Raw genomic sequence first — 23,857 nt, forward strand, 5'->3', positions numbered from 1 at the left:
GTGTCATGGGGGCTATAATTTAATGGTAATAATGATAGCTCAAATACTGAAATTGGAAAATCATTTAGTATTTTTTTCATAAATTAGAGTTGTTTCAAGGTTATCCCTCTAATTACATCCTTTCACTCACTTGCATTCTGATATACTTCCCAGAATAGGAAAGAAAGGGATAGAGAGCTAAAGTGGAGTTTCTAGAAATCAAGGTAGACACTCACCCTATTAATACAGTGTTCAGTGAAATTGACCTACTCATAAGAAATATATTTGTCATGTTAATGTGCATCATAGCAGAAAAACAAAAATTGAAAAGTTTTAGATGGTCTCCTTTAGGAACCAGAGAATGAGGCTAACTAACAGGTTAATTGTATTTAAAGATCTTCCCTATAAAACTAATATAAAACATAATATTGCCATCCTCTAAGATCCAAGATTCAAGGTCCAAATTATTTTTTAACAGTATCCATCTTTCCCATTTAGTAAGTATTCAAATTATTTTGATTCACCATCTATGACATCTTCTGTGGCAGATACTATTAGTTGCATATCCAGTAGCCATTTGTCCATTCTTTCTCAATAATGAAATCCTGATTTTATTCAGACAGCAATCTACCTGGGCCTGAGGAATAGCTCACAATTGGTTTTTCACCCTCTACAACTGATTGCAGTAGGGGTGTTTCATGTTATGCATTCCTGACTAACAGGGTAGGAGAAAGTCTGATAGGGTGGTTCTGGGAAAGATTCTTTCAAGTCATATAAAGAGAATGCCCACTCTCTTATTTCTTAAAAAGTAGTAGTGTAAAAAACATAAAATTTGGAGTTGCTACATCCATATTCAAATTATTTATTTAAAAAAAGCACAATAGTAAGAAACAAATGATGACAGAGGAAATCAGAAAGAATCCAAGTTTAATAATATTAAAAAACCTTGGAACAACCATAATCTGGAATTTTTATGATTTAAGTCATTGATAATAAGTTTTGTTGCTTTCAACTAAAAGTATTTCTCTTTCCAAATCCCATTGCCACCCACCTCCTTACTTCCAGCCCAGTAGTTCAGATGAAGATGATGCCATCAGTCTCCTGGCTGGTTTTCCACATTCCAACCATGTTGGAGACTTTTGTGGCAGCTATTTCTCTCCAGCACTGTCTGCTTTGCATCACATTCATGTTCAAAAACAGACAGACATGCCTTACTATGGGTATGCATACTATGCACACTGAGTGTGACATCGCATTCTTATTTAAACTCCCAGATCATAGCTTTACTTAAGTGTGACTAACTACTCCATTTGGTATTGCTCACCTACAACTAGTTCATCCTGCCTCCATAATTGGAATTCCAAACTATTTTACCCGTGGAATCACACACACCCCATTCACATCTATTTCTCTCGCTCTCTAATCCAGAGCTTTGAAGCAGAGTTTCTATTATTTCCATGAAAATAGTGACTGTAGTTATGGATCAAATAACATAGTATTGTTCAACAATTTCCTGAGAAAGAAATACAAAAACATGGGCAGAGAGGTCACTTAAAGAAAGGGAGAATGAAACACTCGGAGATTGGCTGCATTGAGGAACAAAGGAAAGCTCACTGAGGAGTAAAAGATCTCAGGTATCAAGAGGTCGGAGTTTTCATCTTAAATCATTGCTTGGAGACCAATGTAAAATGGCCATTCATTTCAGGGTGCTCTGTAGTGTTTTAGAGCATAGTCTGGGGCCTAATGGTGCAGAAATGGAGATCTCACAGTCTAATAGAACCACAGCAACACTCAGACTGAAGAGATTGCCAAGTAGAGAAGTAGTGTTCATATACCCATATCCCCCCACTCACTCCCAATAAGCAGCTGAAATTACAAGATGCACAAACCAGTGAAATTTGAGTTATTTCTTTCAAGATAACACCATGCATATAATACTTGGGTTGGCTGCCAGCCATGGAGATGAGAGAGAATAAAAAAAAAATACTTGGGTTGTTAAAGCTTAGAAAATTTTGGGCTACGATACTAATCTTTTGTCCTAAGAAGGTATCTTTGAAGATATCATCAATCCTTTGAAAAATCTACCATCCAAATGAATTAAAAAGAAGTTTTTTTTGTAAGGAGATGCTAAAATATGTTTTTATAGGATCTTTTTATTTCAAGATTATCAGAAATGGATATCTACCAATGCCATAAAGATAATTTCCACTAACTTGCTGGTTTTTTTCTTTATTTTATAGTTCATCTTATAATCATGTCATGTTTCTGTTTTGCTCTCTTTTAAGATACCTTGTTATTATGTTTGAGCATGTTGATTTATTTGAATTAAGCAGAAGAACTGACAGAGGTAACATTCTATGCTAGAATTTTGGTGAATTGAAAATACTTGTTTTTCCTTTTACAAAATTTAACTCAAGATTTTTTTTTACCTGTAAGAAAAACCTCCCTTTAGCAATGTTACAGACAATGCAGTTCAAATGATGATAAAACAGGATGGGTGTCAATATTTTATTATTTCTGATTATGTTATCCTTTTAGTCCAGCAAAATGGTTGGTATACCTCAGGCCCATTGTGTGTGTGTGTTTTTTCTTTCTCTATTTTTTTGTTAATTGTTTTTAAGTTGGCAGACAACATTGCATGCTTTTTAATCATGTACAATATCCATTCCAGTTTATGGAAAAGCTTTTGCACTGAATATAGAAGTCTAAGGATATCTTCAATGGGTGAGCTTTTATGGGTAATGATACAACCAAGCTATAGTTCAGCTTTTACAAATGCATATTTTATTGGAACTGTCAAGAAGCGAAGTGGTCTGTGGAACAGTCAGTCAAGATTTTAGATAATGAGGTTTTTACAACAGCATGGAAGCAAAAGTATCAATTCTGCTTCTTTGTGCAGATACCTGATGCATCTTGGCTCCAGGCTTTTCAATTTATTGTTCAAAATCCTACCAGGGAAGACAAATGACTATCCCCAGTTGTCTTGTAACGACGGTAAAGCTTCAGTTAGAGAATTTATACCTGGATTTAGAAGGGAGACTGTATAGGTTGTTCGAATTTAAATCCAATAATAGTTAAGTGTTGATTAAGACACTTAATTTCTTTAAATTAACTCTTGGTATCTTGTATTAAAACAGTTAGAGCGCAGATATGTTCTATGTATTCCCAAATACTTTGGTCAAATCACTCATTTCAGATATATATAAGTCACAAAACCACATGTATTCATGAAACAATAACAGTAGTTGTTTGAAATAACATAATAAAAGGGTCTAGATCTACAGACTCTTGGTGGCATCTATCTTGAATTCCCTCTTACTCTTCTTTGGGTCGATAAAAGTACATGCCATTTTGTTGGACAATATCTATGACTTCAATTAATGTTCATACACTGAAGCATTGCATACCTCTTGTTTGGGTTCTACTATCATATTTCCAATTGGCTCCTAGAAAATTACACGTAGATGTTCTGTAAGAATTTCAAAGATAATCCAAGCTTTCTGCATAGCAAATCAGCATAATTGTTAAGAATGATTAAAAACAAAGACTTCAGAAGCAAATGGCCCAAGTTCAAAACTTGTCTCTGGTACTTATTAACCGAGGCCCCTGGATAATTTATTTAATTTCTCTGTGTCTCAGTTTTCTCATCTGAAAAACAGACATAATAGTTATATCTATCTACTAAAATTAACATGACAATTACATAAGTTATATATGTATATCTCTGTATTTAAGCACTTGTGATAGTGTCTGGTACATAGTATGTAACTACCTGTAAATTTTTAACTACTATTCCAAAACTGTGCCTATTCTACTCACAGACCCCAAGATGTACTCATTCTAAATCTCTCTTAATTGTAAACCCACTTCTTCAACTTTATATACATTTCAAAAATGCAAGTCAATGTCCTTTTTACATGAACCACTGAGAGAGTCTTCCCTTAGTTCCCCTTTCTTTAATTCACCCAGAATTATAAAATATAATTCTGATAACTGCTTTCCTGTGTCATAAACTTCAATACAGCATTAATAACCATAGACTAAAGCCCAGAGTATTAACCATGTAATAACCTCAAATGACTTTGCCAACCTTATTGTCCACCACTCTAAGTTACTCACAGTTTCTTTCTCATGTTATAAAAAGAAAATTATGCTCCCACGACTTTGTGAATGTTTGCATCTTGTCCAAGAGTTTCTTTCTTGAATTCACACTTATTCTTTAAGATTCAGCTGGATTATCCCAGTCATTCTCTAGCGAGATGGTGATGATTTCCCCAACACCATTCTCCCTTTTCAGTTAGAGACCATCAGTAATTTCTTTGTGCTGCCTATTGTATTTCGCACATATGCTGTACTTCTATTATAGCACTTAGCACAATGAACTGCTATTTCCTTGTGATTTCCACTGAGAAAACAGATATAAAGCTAAAGATGTAAGATAAACAAAACTCTAATTTTATTTGATTGTTGGCTCACGTTTAAGTGGTGATTACATTTTTTCAAAGATTCTGGAGAAATGACTATCATTTTCTTTGATTCTGTGGATCTGATAAATCATAATACTTTGTAAGCATGTTTGGCATGCTGAAATAACCAAAACGAAGGGTGGAAAAGAAATGCCGCTTAATCAAAGCAGGTTCAGATTTACTGTCCTATGTTCAAAAAAAAATACATCATGGGCTTTTTTCATGTTGCCTTGAGAAAAATCAAGACCATTTAAAAGAAAAGAGGTTATTGATTCAAATACTTTACCAAGGGATTTTTAAAGACTTTTTAAAGGAAAACAGTGGCCATGGGCCATCTCAGTAGTTATTCCTGGGGTAAGTTTAGAAAATAAAGCACCCTCTGAATGAGGTGAATATTGTATCTTGGAGTATGTGATTCCATTGAATCTGGAATCTGAATGCTTTGTTCCACTTTCCTGACTTTAATACTTAAACATACTCTATAAACCATCTGAAACCAAAGCTACAGGACTAAGTCTAAATTTGACCTATTGGTATCAGGAAGATAATACATAATTACTTTGCTCTCCTTAGTGAATTTAAGTTCTCTCTCCTATGTCAGAAAGATGATGCAAAACATGGCTCAATGTCAAAACGCAACCTGTCACATCTATAACCTTGAGATTATTTATTGGAACTAAGCATATGGTAAGATGATTGGAGACTTAAAGAGGGTGGTAGAGGCTTGACAGAAGGAAGTCTGATTTATAACCTTTCTCATCCATGAACTTTTCAAAGACTTTCATTTAATGTTTTTGCTGGATCCCAGCCCTGAATTTATTTAACCTTTGTGTTTGTGCCAATTTATCCACACCTTTGAGGTCTACCTCACCCCAGAATCTGAACCAATCTTGGCCAGAGACAAGGGCCTATAAGGCATCTTTGGCAGGTAGCTCAACAAGTTAACATTGAGTTCCTCTCCCTGCCAGCCTTGTTACTAAGTTGGCTTGTTCAATCCCTCATAATTGTGTTCAGACTTCTAATCTGTAACTGGAGGACAGCAGAGGATAGCAGAAAGAACTTTTGAACCATAAGTCAACAGACTAAATAGTCAATGTACACTTTGGCTACTGAAAAATTTTTTCCTAGTTACTTAACATCTCTGAGCTCCAATTTGTTTGTTTGTAGGTAGGTTACATTGAATGATTTATAAGGTCCTACACAATTCTACAATGTTAAGAGTCTTAATTGTTACCCTTTTCTTCAGGTCTTCCACAGACCCCTTAAAATCTTGGCAGATCATATCAGTGTCTAGAATCCTTTACTTAAATTATCATGCTTAGTTCTTTCATATATGCAAATTATCTGCCTACCCACTCATGATGAATATTCTCTTGATTTCATGGAGATTTGGGGGAAAGATATCTGTATTAACATTTTCTTCTGTCCTTGGCATTTCCTACAAATTAACTATGTCCCAGCCTCATATAATTCTGTGAGTGTGCTCTAGCCCCTAATGCTAGCCTCCCTGGAGTAATCCTTCTAAACTCTTAGTGAACAAGTAAAACATCACCAACCTACATATACATTTGTTTCTAAAACTGCTATTATCATACTGCAGTTTTCACAATATAAATAATATCCTAAGATGTGATTATTTGATGAACTGCATAACTATAGGTTTCTTTTTGCTTTAGCAAGATTATTTAGAATAAAATATAGGGTGGTGGTTTTGGGCAAAAGTAATCTTTTGGGCAAAAGTAATCTGAACACCAAACCTTTTAATCTTGATTAATAAAGGGACAAAATGAAATATCCTAGAAAGGAACTGTATATTATTAATAGAAAGAATAAGTTAAATGGAATTGAATAGGTTGTTCATGTTCAAATCAATGCATTTGAGTACCTACTAACTGATAAAGTATTAATAAAATATCCCAACCAAAACCAGTTCTAATTTATCATTTTACATTAAATTCCCAGAATTTAGTATTCACCTTAACACATAAAGAGAATTTCAGAATCTACAAGAAAGGAGGGCCCTAAGCAGACATTGTGTAAAATCCAGATGGACAGCACTTTTCAATGTGGAATATACCTGCTTCTTGTATTTCTAAACCAAAAGATATTTTTAAAGTACTATTCAATTTTATTTCATAGTAATTAAGAAATTTACAGATAGCTATTGAGAGGCGGTATGATATTTGATGACATCGAGCCCCAGATTAGTCTAAAGCATTGATGATCCACAGGGTATAGCCATTTTTAGCTCTCACTCTGGCTCCAACAAAACAGAAAAGTGGGAAACTGCATCACTGTAGTATGCATTATATATTGATGGCTACTATTCACTCTGATGTTATTATGGATTATGTTAGGCAACCTATACTGAGACCTTTTCATATCATTGAAAGGAGACTAAGCAAGATTTGGCACAAATGGAAAAATGGTGAAATATTTATATTAAAAGGGTATGTGAGTTCATTTTACTTAGAGATCTGTGATTGTACACACTTGTGGTTTTAGCAAAAGTAGAATTTAGATGCATAGGCTTCTATCCCTGCAGTGAAATAAAATATTTTCTGATTTAAGGACCATACTCTAAGCATTTCAATCTTATATATAGCAAAATGCTGGCCTTCCCAGATTCTCATTCAAATGTTGGTATTATAGCCTATTCATAAATCAGTTGTGAAACTTGCAATGCTTTTCACAAAAGAAAACAATATTTTACATGGTAGTATGCTTTCTCCTCAGCCTGTCCATTTTAACTTTCTTGTTTAACTCAAGTTGTATATAAAGTATATGTTATAGTGATCCAGAACCCCACAATAATAATTAGTATTTATTGATTCTTACAATGTCTTACATCCATTATCACATTTAATCCTGAAAGCAAACCAAACAAATCTTAAGGGTATGTGAAATTGAAATTCCCATTTTATAGATGAGGAAAACGAGGTTAATGATCTTTTCCAAGACCACAAATCTAGTCAAACTGTATAGTTAATATTTTCATAGCTTAAATGCACATTAAATGGTGATTATGTACTAAGCATTATTAAAGAGTTTTATATATATTTTAATCATTTAACTGTCATAGAACATTTATACCATAGATCTCTGTTTTACAGATGAAACATAGAGATCCATGGGCACAAAATTTATAATAAGAGCAGGATGTGCCCCCAGACAGACTGGCTCCACGGTCCCTGTTCTTAACCATGGTCCAATACTGGCTTCCAAATCCAGGAAAACTCAAAACCCAGGTCTACTTTAAAGTCAGTGTTTATCTTACTGCACACCATTGCCTCTCTAACAACATGCATAACGGTATGTGGAATAATAAAATGTATTCAATATGGCAAGTCAGGATTCCTGGAACATTTAAGCTACCCAAGTCTTTCCCATACAGAAAATAAAGCCAGAGACTGCATCTTTCCCCCCAGATGAGCAAGGGAAATTCAATTTGCTAGAAATAATTCCAGAGAGCTGGGCTATGGGTTTATAAGGAGAAGGGGACCAGGCTTTATTCAAGTATGACTCTGGATTCAGTCACAAGTTTGGAATGTTATTCTTGTTAGTTCCTCTATTATCTCAAATGTCCCAATGACTGTCTCACCATCTCATTTTGCATTTTGTGTCTCCATTAAATTGATCTAATCTTTCCTTCCCAAATGGGATTGTAGTTGGTCTCAGAAAGTATCCTCTACCTGCTGGATACTTAATCAAACACACAGCCCTAAAATCTTTAAAACATGTTGACAACTTTCAACAATGGAGAGAAGGAAAATGGGTAAAGGTGGTATTTTGGAAAGGCTCAACTTTTGTGTATGTCTTCTTTCTAGAACTGGTGTTTCTGGATCACTCCATTTTAACAGAAGATATTCATCTCATGTAATTTCCTGCCCTTGGCCCTTACCACCACCTGGTTTGTTTTGTTTGTTGTTTAGATGGCATATATTTGACATAAGCGAGTCTTTAAGGTATCAAAGGAGTAAGTAGATTTCAGAGAAGAACTCCATACTCATTTGTTCATTTTTCATTAAAACAGGCTTATCTGAAAATCATTTAAAGACAATTTAGGGCTAGATGCAGGATAGGCTTTCCTGTGGTACGGAGGGTAGTTGGAGATACATTAGTACTTGGGGATGATAGCAAGGATATTGCTGCTGGCAGAACTGAAATAGGGAGAAGCATCTATACAGGTTTATTTTCACTGCCTCTCTTCTTTCTCTTTACCAATATGCCTTCTGAACTTCTTATGGGGAGAAGTACAAAACTGGATTTGGGTGAGAGAATGAAAACTGAAAGAATATTTAGCACAGAGGAACTTTATATTGCTAATCTAAAATCTATTACTTATTTATACTTAAATATTTAGGTTTGTGATACAGTAAAATGTTCTGGTTAGAAGTGCAAGCCCTGGATTGAGAATCTTGGTTCCACAACATACCCATTGTGTTACCTCAGGGATCACTTAGTTTTTGCCTTAGGTTTTAATTGGCAAAGTTGTGATAATTACGGAGATCTCATAAAATTATTATAAACATTAAATAAAATAATACACATAAAGAACTGAAAACATTTTCTGGTATATAGCAAGCACTAGTAAGAATTAATTCTTGTCATTGTTATTGCTACTGAATAGTTATGTTACTTTTAATATGCATTATGATCCAGATGCTGGTATGATAGTTTCACAACACAGAGAATCTATACAAATCACAACTGTACATATGTCCTCAAATATTAATATTACTAAGATTCTCTAATGAGAAATAAAACCATTTTCTGAAGTGACATGGGACTAACAAAATCGTCAAATAATCTCACATCAAACCCACTTGCTGCATGCAACTACTAGGGTGAATGGTAGGGTAGTGAAGCAAACCTTTCTATCAGGATTTCCATTTACCTTGGCTCATGGTATAACAGAAAGAAAAAATGGCCTGAGGAAAGGAAAATGGCAAAAATATTTTCTCTTTATAACATCTACCACTTTTTTTTTACTGGGACTAAAACCTACATCTCTGCCTCAGACCAGTGGTCAGAGGGGCAGGGTAATGTCATCTGTGCTTTGTGCTATAGGAGATGGCTCAGCTCCACCCAGATCAGGCAGGTCACAGAAGTTTGGGTGGAGGTCATGGATATCTGAACAGATATATATATTTTTTTCTCTTTAAATAGATGCTTTATTATATCCACAGGCGATAAAATCCCAGAGCTACTGTTAGGCATGTAAATATAGAACCTGCTAAGTATTTAATATTATCAAGCTTGTGCGACTCGAGCATGGTTTTGAGGCTGGCAACCTCAGTTTCTATCTTCCTGTCTGTTTGGGTGAGGGCCCGATCCTGCTGGGCATGCAATGCCATTATTTCTGTTCTTAATTCCAGCAGCTTCCTTTCATTCATTGAATACAATTCTTTTACTCTGCTCTTTTCTAGATTGAAGTCTAACTTGGTATCTGTTCGGACTTTGATCACTTCATCCATTACTTGTTGTTTTAATTGATGTAGTTCGAGTTTTATTTTCTCATTTTCTGCTCTGAGGGCTGAAAATTCACTCTTCTCCAAAATAATCATATCCTTTTTCACATTAGCAATCTGAGACATTATTTGCTGAAGAGTGATCTCCTGCTGCATCTTGGTGACCATGTCTTTGTAGACAACATCCATGTTGGCCTCCATGATCTTGACCAATGCAGGTACAATGATTTCTGCTTGTTGAGTAGTAAACCCATTTTCTTCAAGTAAGCACACTAAGGTCATGAGATTGTCGTCCTTGAGATGGGACAGACTATGATTGAATAGCAATTGCCTGAAGCTAAATGGCACCCCTTTAAAAGCTCTATATTTCTGCTTATTAGTAGGATGATGGAATTATAGATAGTCTTCATCATCCTCATTTGCCAGCAAATGAATAAGCTCTTTCTTTCTCCTCAAACCACTTGTTCTTGTTCTTCTGATGTGGCCTTGGGGACAAGTGCTGAACATGGACAATACAAGAGCTTAGGAAGGTGTAGACATCGTGGACAGGTCCCTACTTTACGACTCAATTTCAATACAAAGCGTATGGGTGAGGTTTGGAGTCAGTAAGAATTGAGTTCTTCCCCTGGTTTGATCTCAGAATAAGTATGTAAATATGGGCAAATTATTAAACTTTCATGAATCATACACCCATCATTTATGAAATAGAGATGAAAATACTTACACAGTGAGTATATAACAACTAAAGGGAGGTGATATATATATATAAAGCATAGCACCTTATATATACACCAGGGTTTAGCAAGTTAGCTATTCTGACATTATTATAACTTTTAAATTGGAAAACCTAGCAAAAATTTACCTTTTTAGAACAATAATTTATGTAACTATGCATTTTTATTTTTATTTTTAAATTTTGTTTTATTTCAGAATATTTCAGGGGTACAGTTTGGTTACAAAAATTGCTTTCGTACTATTTGAGTCAAAGTTATAAGTGTACCCATGCCTCTACATATGTATTTTTATATACAGGTAAATACCTCTTATATAAATGTCCCCAGAGATTGCTGCTAAAACAAATCCTTTTCCCCTGAGAAGCCCTTTAGAGTGTGAAAGGTTGGCAAGGGCAGATTCTTAAGTCATTTTGTATGAATTAGCAGACATTCTTTGTCAGCTTTCAAATCACCCTTCCCAACACAGACCACAAACAGTCCCAATATTTGTACCAACCCCTCCAGAGAAAAACAAGCTGGGGTTGCTCTGAAGATCTGTTTGTCACTTTTCCCTTTCTTTTCAGCATATTCAGAGGCACTTAATGCCATTAGGCAAAATTATGCCATCCATGGCATCGCACCTGGCATGGCTAGTGCTCCCAGGTGGAGAAGCAGATGTATAATGGGGCTATTTGAAAATGCTACATTAGAAAAACAGCTCTACAAACAAAATTAGTGAGACAATGCTGAGAATTGCTCTTCCTTCTGTTCCAGCATAATTTATCATCCAGAAAAAAGAATTACCATGTGAACAATGGAGGAGCACAATTAAGGTGGAAGGCAAAGTGGAAGATTTTGTAGCGGCATCCCCTGGTTATTGTGCAGGGAGCAAGAATGAAAACTAAGGCATTTGGCTCATATGTCCATGTATATTAAGGCATTTAGCTAGCATATGGAATGTTTCAGGTTGTTCCAGGGATATAGACAAGGAACTAAATATTGACTCAGCAAGAGCTCAAATGAGAGGTCTAATTAAATTAAATGGTACAAAGGGGAGGCTTGTTTCATAGACTCTAGTAATTGCTTAAAACACAAAAGAGACCAAATCAAGGTCAAAGAGGGATAGTAATAACAGGGAAGATATATATAGCGAGATGTAGAGAAGGCATGAGCATAGAAGTGACCAAAAGTTCAAAAGCTATTGTTGGCTCAATTGTGAAAAATGATTGGACTTTGTCATGACCATAAATAATCAGTCATGCCTTTAAGCAAAGTCTAGCACTAAAACATGCATCAGCACGTTAGTTTTAATTTTACTTTAATGGCTATGTGCAAAATGCCTCAGGATAATGTCCTTTCCTTGGACAAACTTGATTGATAACTAATGGATGATAGGTTTAATACTTTTGAGCTCTAAAAATGCTGTGTTTTAAGTTCCACTCCAGGAAGGAGTAAGTGTGAATTATCATGAGGATGATTCTGGTATATCTGAATAGGGTTGTCTATCTCAGAACATAATGTTGAGGATGTGAGATAGCATTTATGTGAATAGGCAGAGAGTCTCATCTCTGTGACCCAAAAGACATCATTCCTGATTATAAACCCAGAAATTTATCCTCAGAATGTTAGAAATGGCAAAGCCCCTCTGGGATAAGACGGACATGGAGGTAGGGAAGGTGAAAAAAAGAGATACCTTTCTTTCCTTGTATCTAAGCCGGTGGTTCTCAAACTATGGCCCGGGGGCCACATGCGTCCCGCCGAGAACATTTATCCAGCCTGCCGGGTGTTTTTGCCCCAGCTGCCTGTCCTGCTTTGCAGCCGACTCATCCAGGGCCCGCAGTGCGCATGTGTGGAATGTGTGCCGCACTCTCCAATGGCCCTCCAATGGTCTGAGGGACAGTGAACTGCCCCCCTGTTAAAAGTTTGAGGTCCCTGATCTAAGCTCTCTGAGCCTTAGTTTTATCTATAAAATGGGTATGATAATAAGACTTTCCTCATTGACGTGTAGATTAAAATAATTAATATATTTAAGGATTTAAAACCCCTTCTAATTACTAGGGCTCAGTAAACATTAGTTGTCATTGTTGTTATCACTACTCTTATTAAAATTATCACAGAAGTGAAGAATAAGAACCCTATCCTAGAAAGGTGCCTCATCTGCTCAAAGGGAGCAATATTGACCCTGGCTCTGTTCAACTTTTTATTGTTATAAAGAGATGTACAAAATACATTTAATGGCATTTATCTCCCTTTTAAGACATATTTTCACTAAAGTTTCTGTACCCCTCTGCTGGGTAATTTAGCATTAAGTGTACCTACTTTAGAATCAGTGGACTGGGTTTAAAATATGGCTCTGCCTCTTAAGCTTTGTGACCTTACATAAGTTGCTCAACGTCTTTAGGTTTAAATTTTCATTTCTCTCAAATAGTAACAATGATAGCTATCTCACAGAGCTTTTATTGGTAAGGATAAAGAAAGCAAATGCATTTTAAATATTTAGAACAGCACCTAGCATTAATAAGCACTCAATTTCATGTACATACAGGCTTACACCTATATTATTTATGGTTTATACATGTAAACTATATTCACATGTATGTGTATGCATAGACTACTCTCATTCCTTTAAATTTAAATTGAATCACAGATTTTTTTAGTTTAATGAAACCTATCATATCACTCATTCTCTTTGTTTCTGTCAGTCTCTCTCTCGCTGTCATTCCCTCACACTCTTACAAACACACATACGTACACACACATATGCTGGCAAAGTGTTAAATTATTATGTCAATCTGCACTTACACTATTTCCTAATCCAAGCAAGTCTTTTCTAATTTGCCATTTAAAACATTACCTTGTATTGTAAGGCAATTTATATTTTCATGTCAGTTGCATAGACTTTCTCTCTCTATCTTACCAAATTCTTCCAATTCTTTATTATTGAGCTTAAATTCTCTGTGAAATTCTTTAGACTATTCAAATCAAAGTACTTCTCTTGCTGCAAATATTTGGCATCTGTTGTCCAAAACACTTACTTATTAATTCTGTACTGTTAAACATTTCTGTAAAATATTGGGCTATTATACCCTGCCCAACATCTTAAAAGTCCATAATACCATAAGTGCTAGTCTTGCCAAAAATGACTTTCTTGAATTTCAGGGTATCTGAAGTTCTACTCTATATAGTAACTGAATAATTCTGATAATGTGACATTTATATATAAACACTCTAATGTTCAATAAAAATATATCTGTGCCCATCTTCAAATCTCAGGGCTAAATGTCTGCATTTGCATTGGCAACAGCTAAAGTCCAACTGTCTCTCTAAGGAGCTTTTACCTAATGCTGAGCATAGTTAACAACCACCTAAAACTTTCTTTCCATTTCTCATCAGCCATGGGTGAAACAAATGTTAATCTTGGTACAGAACAAAAGATGATTATTCTTTCTTAGAGCCTATATCAAGTGTTGCTGCTAAAACAGGGATGGATGATAAATAGTTTTATGATAGGCAGAGGAATGATCCTACTAAAGGTAGAACATTTGCCCACCTTTCTACCTTTAAATTTAATTTGAAATAATTTTTATAACAATTAGATGAAATTTATCGATGAACATCACTTTATGGTAAAGTTAACATTTATCCCATGTTAGCTGACACTATTACTACTACCATGACTCTACTACCACTACTACTACTACTACTATTTAATGAGTACCTGCTACATGCTAGGCATTATGTTAAGTATCTTATATATAGTAGTTTATTTCCCTCTGGGAAGGTATTTATCAGCCAGTGATCAACTTTTCTTCCCTTCTCTTTCCTTGCACAAAGATGATAGAGACCTCATTACAAGATTCTAGAAAGTACATAAGCCCTGGTCCCTGAGAAGAAAATGTAGAGAAAAGCTCTATCAAACTTATATGTGAGCAAAAATAAGAATTTTGTTGTTTTAAGTCACTGAATTGGTAGCCATTTGTTATCACAGTATAGCCTAGCCTAAGTTTACTGATTCATTGTTGTTGACTGTAAAAAACTTTCTTAAACTGTATTTTTTCTTCAAATCAAGGTATGCTTTCAATGCTATGTGATACAGAACCTGCAGGTACACGAAAAATAATTCATCTCTGTGTTGAAGAGAGATGGGCTTGAACTCTACATCTGGTTGAAAGTATAAGTGAGGCTCCTAAAACTTTCATAAGAGAATGCCAATTTTACTATCAGCGATAAAAAATAATACAATGTGTATACATCCAAACACATATGCACCCAGTAGGTGTTTAATGTTTGCACATTGTATGAGTGATATATAAAGGGTATGGGTCCCTTTTCAAAAAACACTGACTATTATTAAGAAATCCAACCACGAATTGCCTATGACCCAAGGCTTGACCAAAAGCTTCTTTGAGACATCAAATATTACAAGGAGACAACTTAATGCACTTATTAAACTCCGAGTTGCCAATATTATTTTTGTGATCAGCTAGATCAGCAGAAAGCAGAATTTTCAGACCCTATTATCACAATTCTTTCAATTAAAAAAAAAAAACCTTTCACTAAATTGAAATTTAATGTTGTAACTTCAGATTTTATCGAAGGTCAATGTAAGAAATGTCCATCTGAACATTTCTGTCTTTTATAAACCTCTAGGTTGGGACATTGTCCATCATGTTACCAATTGTTACTCAAATAATGACACAATAAATTTCTCTTTAAATTTAAAGCCTGATAAAATGTTCTCTCTCTTAAAAAACTGTCTATGCTGTTTATTATCAAGCAATGACAACTTTAATCACTTATTAATTTTCAGTGGAATATACTCAACTATAGTAAATTAAATTTATCCCAGAAGTCTTTAATCTTTTAAAAGTTACTTAGGGTCTCTTTTTATTTTTAGTTTCTAAATTTTATGCATTTTTTTTATTTCTGTTGCCATTTTTCCAGAAGCAGGTGGAAGACAAAATTCTATTTGTAAAATAAAACTTTCTATAAATTATTATGATTTTTTTCTTGTCTGTCTTTGTAACTAAATATCTGGAGAACAAGGACCTTGTTTACTCATCTCTGTGTTGTTTTAAGGCAGGCAAAATGAAAATAGAAAAATGGTAGCACAGAATGACACCAAGAGCTCTGAAACTGGAGCCTGAATTCATATTTTTATTCCATCACTTAACTAACCGTGTGACATTTGGCAAGTTATATTCATTTATTAGCCTTTGTTTTCTTGTCAACAAAATACCATAGGTTACTTGTAGCACTGTTGAGAGGATAAAATAATATAAATGAATGTGTCAATAAGAGAACTGTATTCACAAAATTCAGCAAATTCTTCTGTCACCTCTTCTTCAGCCATAAATAAGTGACAATAAAGGGCACACTGTTGCTATCATTTGTCTCTTGAGTGGGACCGACCTAGAAAGCCTGAGAGAAATTTGTGCATGTGGTTTGCTGAAAGTTTGTTCAAAGAAGGGGAGGGAAGGAAGAAGAATGGGGTAGGGGGTGGAAAGTGCAAATGCTGGAGCTAAATAAGAACATTATTAATCTCAGCCAGAGACTAGCTTTGGCCTAATCTCATATGGGACTGTGGACCTGCACAGCTGGGTTGGTTCCATTTTGAGACAAGGAGGCTGAGCTTTTGTATTTTCCTCTCCGTCAGTTACTAGCTATATACTACCAAGTCATGCAGGGGTAGTGGTGCTTAACCACCCAGACATGGTAACTCCTATTTGGCTGACAATAATTACCCAGAGAAGGAAGGAGCTATGAGATGTTACCAGTCAACACTCACAGTAGCTAGAAGATGAGTGAACTGCCAGGTTAGGGGATGGGTCACCAGTATCACAGAGTGGGTGGGGTCCAGGAATGCTGTTAAAAATTCTACAATGCACAGGACAGCCCCCCACAGCAAAGAAGTATCCAACCCCCAAATGCCAATATTGCCAAGAATGAGAATCCCTGGAATAGAGGAAAGCACAAAAAGTCAGTATTTAAAATTTATTAAGAATGGTTATTGATTTGATATTAATATCACTTAGACTTTAGTAATCAAACAGGGAAAATATGCAATTGGATTGATTTTGCTAGGAAAAACATACACGTACACAAAATAAACAACAACAAAAAAAGCTCACAGGTTTTATCCTGTGACTTTAACTAGTATTCCCTCATATTATGCAACAACAAGCATAAATTCAACATGAGTCATGGGCTGAAATGACTACTTTTGCAAATGTTATCCATGCTGTCTTGTGCCTTTTTTCACATCTGCTTTCATTTCTGCCTTTATCCATGCATGCATTTTGATGCCAGCACTTTGCTGTCCTAGAATCTTAAGCTCCTTGATTTTTTTCTTCTCTCCCTTTTCCTTCTGTGTTTTTTTTTCTCCCTGGCTTCCAACTAAACCCACAAACATCAGCATCAGCTCTGCTTTTTCCCTTCAGCTGCACTTTGCCTAATGGGGAATTTGGCACCAACCTACAGTTGTCAAATACATCTCGCTCACTTTTATAGCCTCTCTTTTCACCTCTGGCTTTGAAGTTCTATAGTTCAGATTGTTTAGCACACAACAGAAATAATTAATCCCTCTCTTCTAAGGATTGACAATAATTTAGCTAATTCTTTTTTCTAAACAGTCTTTTCCATTAAGTTTTGAATTCTTCCGATTTTCCCTTTGAATAATATGGAACTACTTGACATACAAATAAGGATATGCAGTTATTGTAAGGAGTTAACAGTAGAGACTCTCACAACACATTTATAGTTTTATTTCTTCTTCCTTATCATTTTTTCCTTCTCATATTCATCTTTTTTTGTGTGTGCCTCATCCAGATGTTTTATCCTATCTTTGTAATTGCACAAAAGGGATCTAATTTCACAAAATAGATCCCTATTATTAATAAGAGATATTACAGCAGTCTCAGTAAAGCCATTTCAAATCAATCTTAAAATCATGAACAATATATTTTGCACCATTTTGATACATGTGTCACAATTTTTTTAGATTTGCAATTAGCAGGTAACTACTGAAGCATCTGATCTCATTCTCATTGATGGAGATTGTTTAAATCAAATTAAAGAAGCATCCTCTTAACAAATCAAAACAACAACAATAAAAAACCAACTTTCTATGGCATAATATAATTTGCTAATTGGCACTGGAAGGAGTAGTTTGGATAGAAATAATAAAGGGGAATGTAAAACAAAAGAGAATATGGTTAGAAATTCTGAGTTGGAAGGAACCACGAAGTTCATTTTATGTCAAACCTGGGTTTATAGATATTAATAGATGAAGAAACTGACTCAAAGAGATTAACATCCAGACTACACCCAGGTCTCCTATTTTGGGGTCTACTAGCTTTCCTAGCACCTTATGTGAGTTCCTCATTTTGAGGCTGAAGTGTGTGTTCTGGCCAGGTATTTTTGAGAATCCAGAATCTTTAAATCATATCACTATTACCAATTCATACTGTGTTCTAATCAATGTTTCCCCACATCTCCCAGTTAAAACTGTGCCTCAGTTCTTGATATATGTAGCAACCATCCCAGCTGGGTACACGAATATGAGCCTTCGTCATCCTGCCACTAACCTCATTGGGAGGCCATAGGATTTATTTTCGGTGGCAATGAAGAACATGAGACCTAGATTCTGGTCCTGGCTCTGCCGATAGATATCTTTGTGAACCAGGACAAGTCATTAAAAATCCAAGATCTATTTCATTGTTTGTAAAATGAATTAGAGATAGTTTTTTTATAATATAAATAGATTACTTCTAAGGGTCCTTCAAGTACTGTTAAACCTGGATGCATAGCACCATCAGAATTCTCAAGAAAATCGAATTCAGTGCAATATCAGATACCAACAGAATTTCTTAGTCATTCTACTGCAGTGGAATACAAACATAAAAATAAAAGCCAAAAAAGAAAAAAATCCCCTACACATATTTTTTGTTTGTTTTTGGAATACGTTCTTGGAATTACTAAGGTCTGATTATTTTAATATGTCTCCTACCTAACGTTACAAACAAACAAAAACAATACGTGATAGAGTTAAATTTACTGCAAAGTGTCTTCTTTCTTCTCTTTTTCTTCCTTTTCTTCCTCATTGCCGTTCTCCTCTCTACTCTCTCCTTCTTCATTTCTTTCATTTCTCTCCCTTCCATTGCCTACATCTCCCCCTCTTCCTTTTTCTCTATAAAATTTCAGTTAATTTCCCAAATCTTTCTCATTTTTCAGTTTTTCAAATTTTCTTGATGCCTACTAATGATTGCAGAAGATTCAGAAAGCTTATTATCTAATTCCCCAAATGCCTTAACGTGGCAAACACATTAACCTGCTAAGTTATTCTGTACGTGCTCGAGTGCCTAAATTCTGTAGGCCCTAGTGGCTCTTTTGGTCAATGGCTCTATTGTTGCTGTTCCCTATCATTTCTAATTAAATAAACACTGCCCCTTGATTTCTGCTAAAGCTGAGTTGCAGTTGCTTGGCAAATTTTCAATTTTGCTGATCTTTCCCCCCGACTGATTAGTTTTATTTATTTATCCAATATTTTAAATTGTGGCTTTGGCACATCTGCCTCAGGGTAAGAGAGTACAATTAAACACATTAAAAGAAATTCACTAAACATAGTGGTTATATAATTAATCAATTTTAAGCAGTGCAAAAAAATGGCTGACCTAAAAGCATGACATTTGGGGAAAGAGTAATTTTAAGGGTTTAAAACCATTTTATTTGGATTTTTTCCTGAACTTTTTTATATTAATATGTACAGGGTGGAATATAACACTATTTATTTCTTTATGGCAAGCCTCTTTTCCTAAAGTACAACAATTTTCCCAGTGGGCACAGGGCATAAGGACACTGGATGAGCAATTGATAAAGATTTTATGGGAATGCCTTCAGGTAACCTAAGCACATTTAATCTTCTTAGAGTTATACTTTTTATTCTATTCCTAATTTAGGACATTTATAAGTCAAGGTGGCTATGGAACTGAATTGCAACAGTATGGTTAATTACTTAGTCTTTTTGTGTTTTGTTATCATTTTCCAATTAAATTTTTATATAATCTCATTATTTGAGAGAGGATAGCACTTGGAAGGCCTAATTGGCTTCATTTCCTTGTGATTGGAGGATAAACTGAAGCTGAGTCAGGTTCCATGGTCCAGACAATGTGCTGGAACTTGGCCCTGGTAGAGTACTGTCTAGCATACAGCATCTCTGTTCACTATTTCCAATCATTGCTGTTAACTTCGGTTATTCTCTCTTCTAAGTAATGTTGAAAAGTGATTGAAGATGTGGACATCTTTATTTTATTATGTTGCTAAAATAAAGCTTGGATAGAGCACTCAAATCGTAATCTTAACAGAAAAACTCCTTTTCTCACTTTACCAAATGTGGTATCCACCAGCAAGAAATTCTTCAACTTCCCATTCATCTGTCTCTAAATGTGATTATATCTTAATTCATCTTTATCATGGATCAGAAGAAGACCTCTTTTTTCTCCCCAAACCTAATCTTTCTACCTGTTATCCTAATCCCATTCCCTCTCACTTGTTTAAGACTTTATTCCCTCAGTTGTAGTCTTAATTTTTCTTAGGTTCATTCTATCCTGGCTGCCTCTTGTTCTTTAAACATTTACTACCATCTTAAAAAGTACATAAATAAAAAATGTTAACTAAAATAAAAAAAAAGTTTTCAGCAAATCTGTCTACTCTGACCTGCAAATTTCTCTCTCTCTCTCTCTCTCTCTCTCTCTCTCTCTCTCTCTCTCTCTCTCTCTCTCTCTCTCTCTCCTCTCTCTTTCTCTCTTTCAATTCCAAACTACAGAAAAATTTTGTCTGTGTCACCATCTTCTCTGCCACTGCATACTCAGTACTCAACCCTCTATGGTACAATTTTTGCTTTCTCCATATCACTGATACTGCTTTGGAAAAGATAAAAACACCTTCTAAGTCCAAAACCCAATGTGCACTTTTAAGATTCAGGCAACCTGGGTCATTGGCTATTGCACCTTCAATGAATCAAAAATATTCAAGGACTTTATAGTTTAGAGGGGACTATGTATAAAAAACAGATAAGTACAATATATGAGTACTGCTATGATTTTGGAAATCATAGAGATGATATGGAAACTATTAGTTGTTGCCCAATGTCCATTCTCTTTTTCGTAGAAACAAAACTCTGATTACATCGGGGAAAACAATGTGCCAAGTTTAAAACACAAACATACATACAAAATCTATATTTTGCAGCATACCTTGCAGTTAAGTATAGCTTTTTGACTAAGTTCTGGACAATAATATGTAAGAAAAAGCATTTGGAAAGGACTTTCTGGGAGGTCCCTTAGAGAGATGTAAGCAATGTTTGCTTCTGTTTCTCTTCATTCTTACTGCCTGGAATACAAAAACCATTGCTAGAGCTAGAGAAGCCATACTTTTGACCTTGATAATAATGAAAGCCAGAAGCCAAAAAATAATGAAGCCGAAATGCAAAGGTGCCTTATTCCCTGATGATTTTGTGAAGCTGCCATAACAGTGCTAGATTGCTCATTCTCAGACTCTCTTTATGGAGATAGTAAACTCCCAATTTGTTTTAACTGCCACAATCAAGTCTCTGTATCTTATAAAGGCACATTGGAATCACTTTATGAAAAAAAGTTCTTTTTGGATCTCTGTCTCTGCTATTTTTTAAAAAATTTTATACAACATATTTTCACTGGATGGTCCAATCTATTTCTGTTTCATACCCATTTCCTAAGTTCCAGAACCATATGCCCAACTTCTGAACCTTTCTCTTTGGATGTCCCTTAGTCACCTAAATTCAACAAGCAAAATCTGAATATGCATCCTTATTTCTCCTAACCTGATCTTCCTTTTATATGTAGGATCTTATTAATGACTCCACTGTTGACAAAGTAAGCTGTCTAACCCCCAAACCTTTGGACAAGTTTTAATTCCTTTTTCTTCCACAGCCTTCCCATCCAATAGATTGTTGACCCTAAACACTTTTAGCTCAGAATTTTTTCTAGTGTGGTTACACACTTTTCCATTCTCATTAATATTGCCCTAAAAAAAAGTTCTCACTGTTTCTCTCTTGAGCTTTGTAAAAAAAAAATCATTTTTATATATAAATACAGCCAATCCTCCAATCCCCCAGTCCTGCATCTTTCCAATATATCACTGCTCTATCAAAAAGAGTTAACTTCCAAATCAATGTATACATCTGTTTATGCCCATCTCAAACTTAAAAATTTTCAATTACTCCCAACTGCCTATAGGGTGAAGTTTAGATATAATAAATGATCCTCTTACAAACATTCCCATTGCCCTTTGCAACTTCTCTACCCCCACCCTACAGTAGACACACCAACAGTACCAAGTAAAATTGACTTCAGACACATCAGACTGCCTGCCATTTCCATATCATTCCATAGCATTTCTACCTCTTTTTTTATTTCAGTTGCCCCGTCTATTTCAATTCCTTTTCATTCCCCTTTCCTTTAAGTACCTATTTGTTTTCCACTTATTAATCAAAGCTCAAATTAGGGACTAGCCACTTATGGAGTTTTCTCTTGCCTGCTCTGCACATCTATTACATACACGTATTAAACTATGTGCATTGTGCATATCACTGTTGTATAGTTTATTACACTGCTCTGGAGTCTTTTTTGTTTATGTAGATATATTTTATGTTTCTTAATTTTGTATATATTTGAGCATCTTAAGGGAGTTATCATATAGTCATTTTTATATCCCCCAGATGTTCTGCTATGCCTGGCACAGAGAGGGGCTCCAATCTTAGCAGTGGATTTGAACTAACTAAGCACACTTTGGTTTCCTTACAGGTAAAAGATACAACTTCAGTATACGTGCGTGTAGTATAGATGTAAAAATGATTGGAAAATAATTTTAATTAAATGGTATATTATGAAAATGTCTTTCAGATTCTTTTCTTTACCCTAAACCTTAACACCCAAGACTGAGAAAAATACTGCCCCCCACTCACATCAGAAATGCATTCCATTCACATCTTTTTTTTTTTTTTTGGAGTCTCACTCTGTTGCCCAGACTAGAGTGCCATGGCATCAGCCTAGCTCACAGCAACCTGCAACTCTTGGGCTCAAGCAATCTTCCTGCCTCAGCCTCCTGAGTAGCTAGGACTACAGGCATGCATGACCACGCTCAGCTAAGATTTTCTATATATTTTTAGTTGTCCAGATAATTTCTTTCTGTTTTTTAGTAGAGACGGGTCTCCCTTTTGCTCAGGCTGGTCTTGAACTCCTAAGCTCAAACGATCCACCTGCTTCAGCCGCCCAGAGTGCTAGGATTTTAGACATGAGCCACAACACCTGGCCTAACACCTACTTTTTTTTAGTCAACTGTATTTGCTAACAGCAATGTTTCATGAACTTGATCTTGGTAGGCAAACTTTATTTTGTGAACTTTGAATAGTCTGTAGCTTTGAATACCAAATTTCTATATTTTTTAATGAATTCCTCTGCTTTAGAATCATGCTTGTTACTTTTTAAGAGACTTCATAGAAAACTGATAACTTGGATTTAGATATTCATCTCTAATTTTTCTTTTTTTTAGAGATAAGGTCTTACTATGATGCACAGGCTACTGGTCTCACTCTTGGCTCCAAGTTATCCTCCCAACTCAGGGCCTCTTGAAGTGCTGAGATTACAGGTGTGATCCACCATGCCCAGCCTCCAATTTAATGAAGAAAAAAGAACAAGATAACAACTCATGACCTCATAGGTGGTTCACACCTATAATCCCAGGACTTTGAGAGGCCAAGGTGGGAAGGTCGCTTGAGGCAAGGAGTTCCAGATCAACCTGGGCAACAAAGTGAGACCCTATCTCTACAAAGATTAAAAAAAAAAATAGCTGGTGTTGGTGGTTCATGCTTGTAGTCCTATCTAGTCTGGAGGCTGAGGCAGGAGGATTGTTTGAGCCCAGGAGTTTGAAGTTGCAGTAAGCTATGATGATGCCACTGCACTCTACTCTGGGCAAAAGAGTAAGTGAAACTTTCTCAAAAGAACAAAAGAAAAAGAAAAAAGTAAAGAACTCAGGGTCGCTGAGAAATAAAGCAAGTGTGCTTTGGCATACATAAATGCAGTGTATTTAAAAGACTTTCTAGTTGAACCAGTAAAGGTGATATTTAGAAAAAAGCTTTCAAAGATATGCCTGCAAACAGATAGTAGTAATGGATATAAAAAGGGGCACGCTC

The 23,857-nt window shown here is 35.4% G+C and overlaps 2 protein-coding genes across 3 annotated transcripts in view; both read right to left on the reverse strand.

Moving 5' to 3' along the window:
* Positions 1–23,857, reverse strand: part of CTNNA3 (catenin alpha 3) — a 1,492,617-nt gene that overhangs the window by 22,695 nt on the left and 1,446,065 nt on the right. The gene's annotated exons all lie outside the window — the stretch shown is intronic.
* LOC105870240 (mitochondrial calcium uniporter regulator 1) lies at positions 9,603–10,198 on the reverse strand. The gene has a single exon (XM_012762724.2). It carries the CDS (start codon positions 10,196–10,198, stop codon positions 9,623–9,625), a length of 576 nt encoding a protein of 191 aa, XP_012618178.1. The 3' UTR covers positions 9,603–9,622.

The sequence above is a fragment of the Microcebus murinus genome, chromosome 14 (assembly GCF_040939455.1).
Source record: "Microcebus murinus isolate Inina chromosome 14, M.murinus_Inina_mat1.0, whole genome shotgun sequence".
Lineage (NCBI taxonomy): Eukaryota > Metazoa > Chordata > Mammalia > Primates > Cheirogaleidae > Microcebus > Microcebus murinus.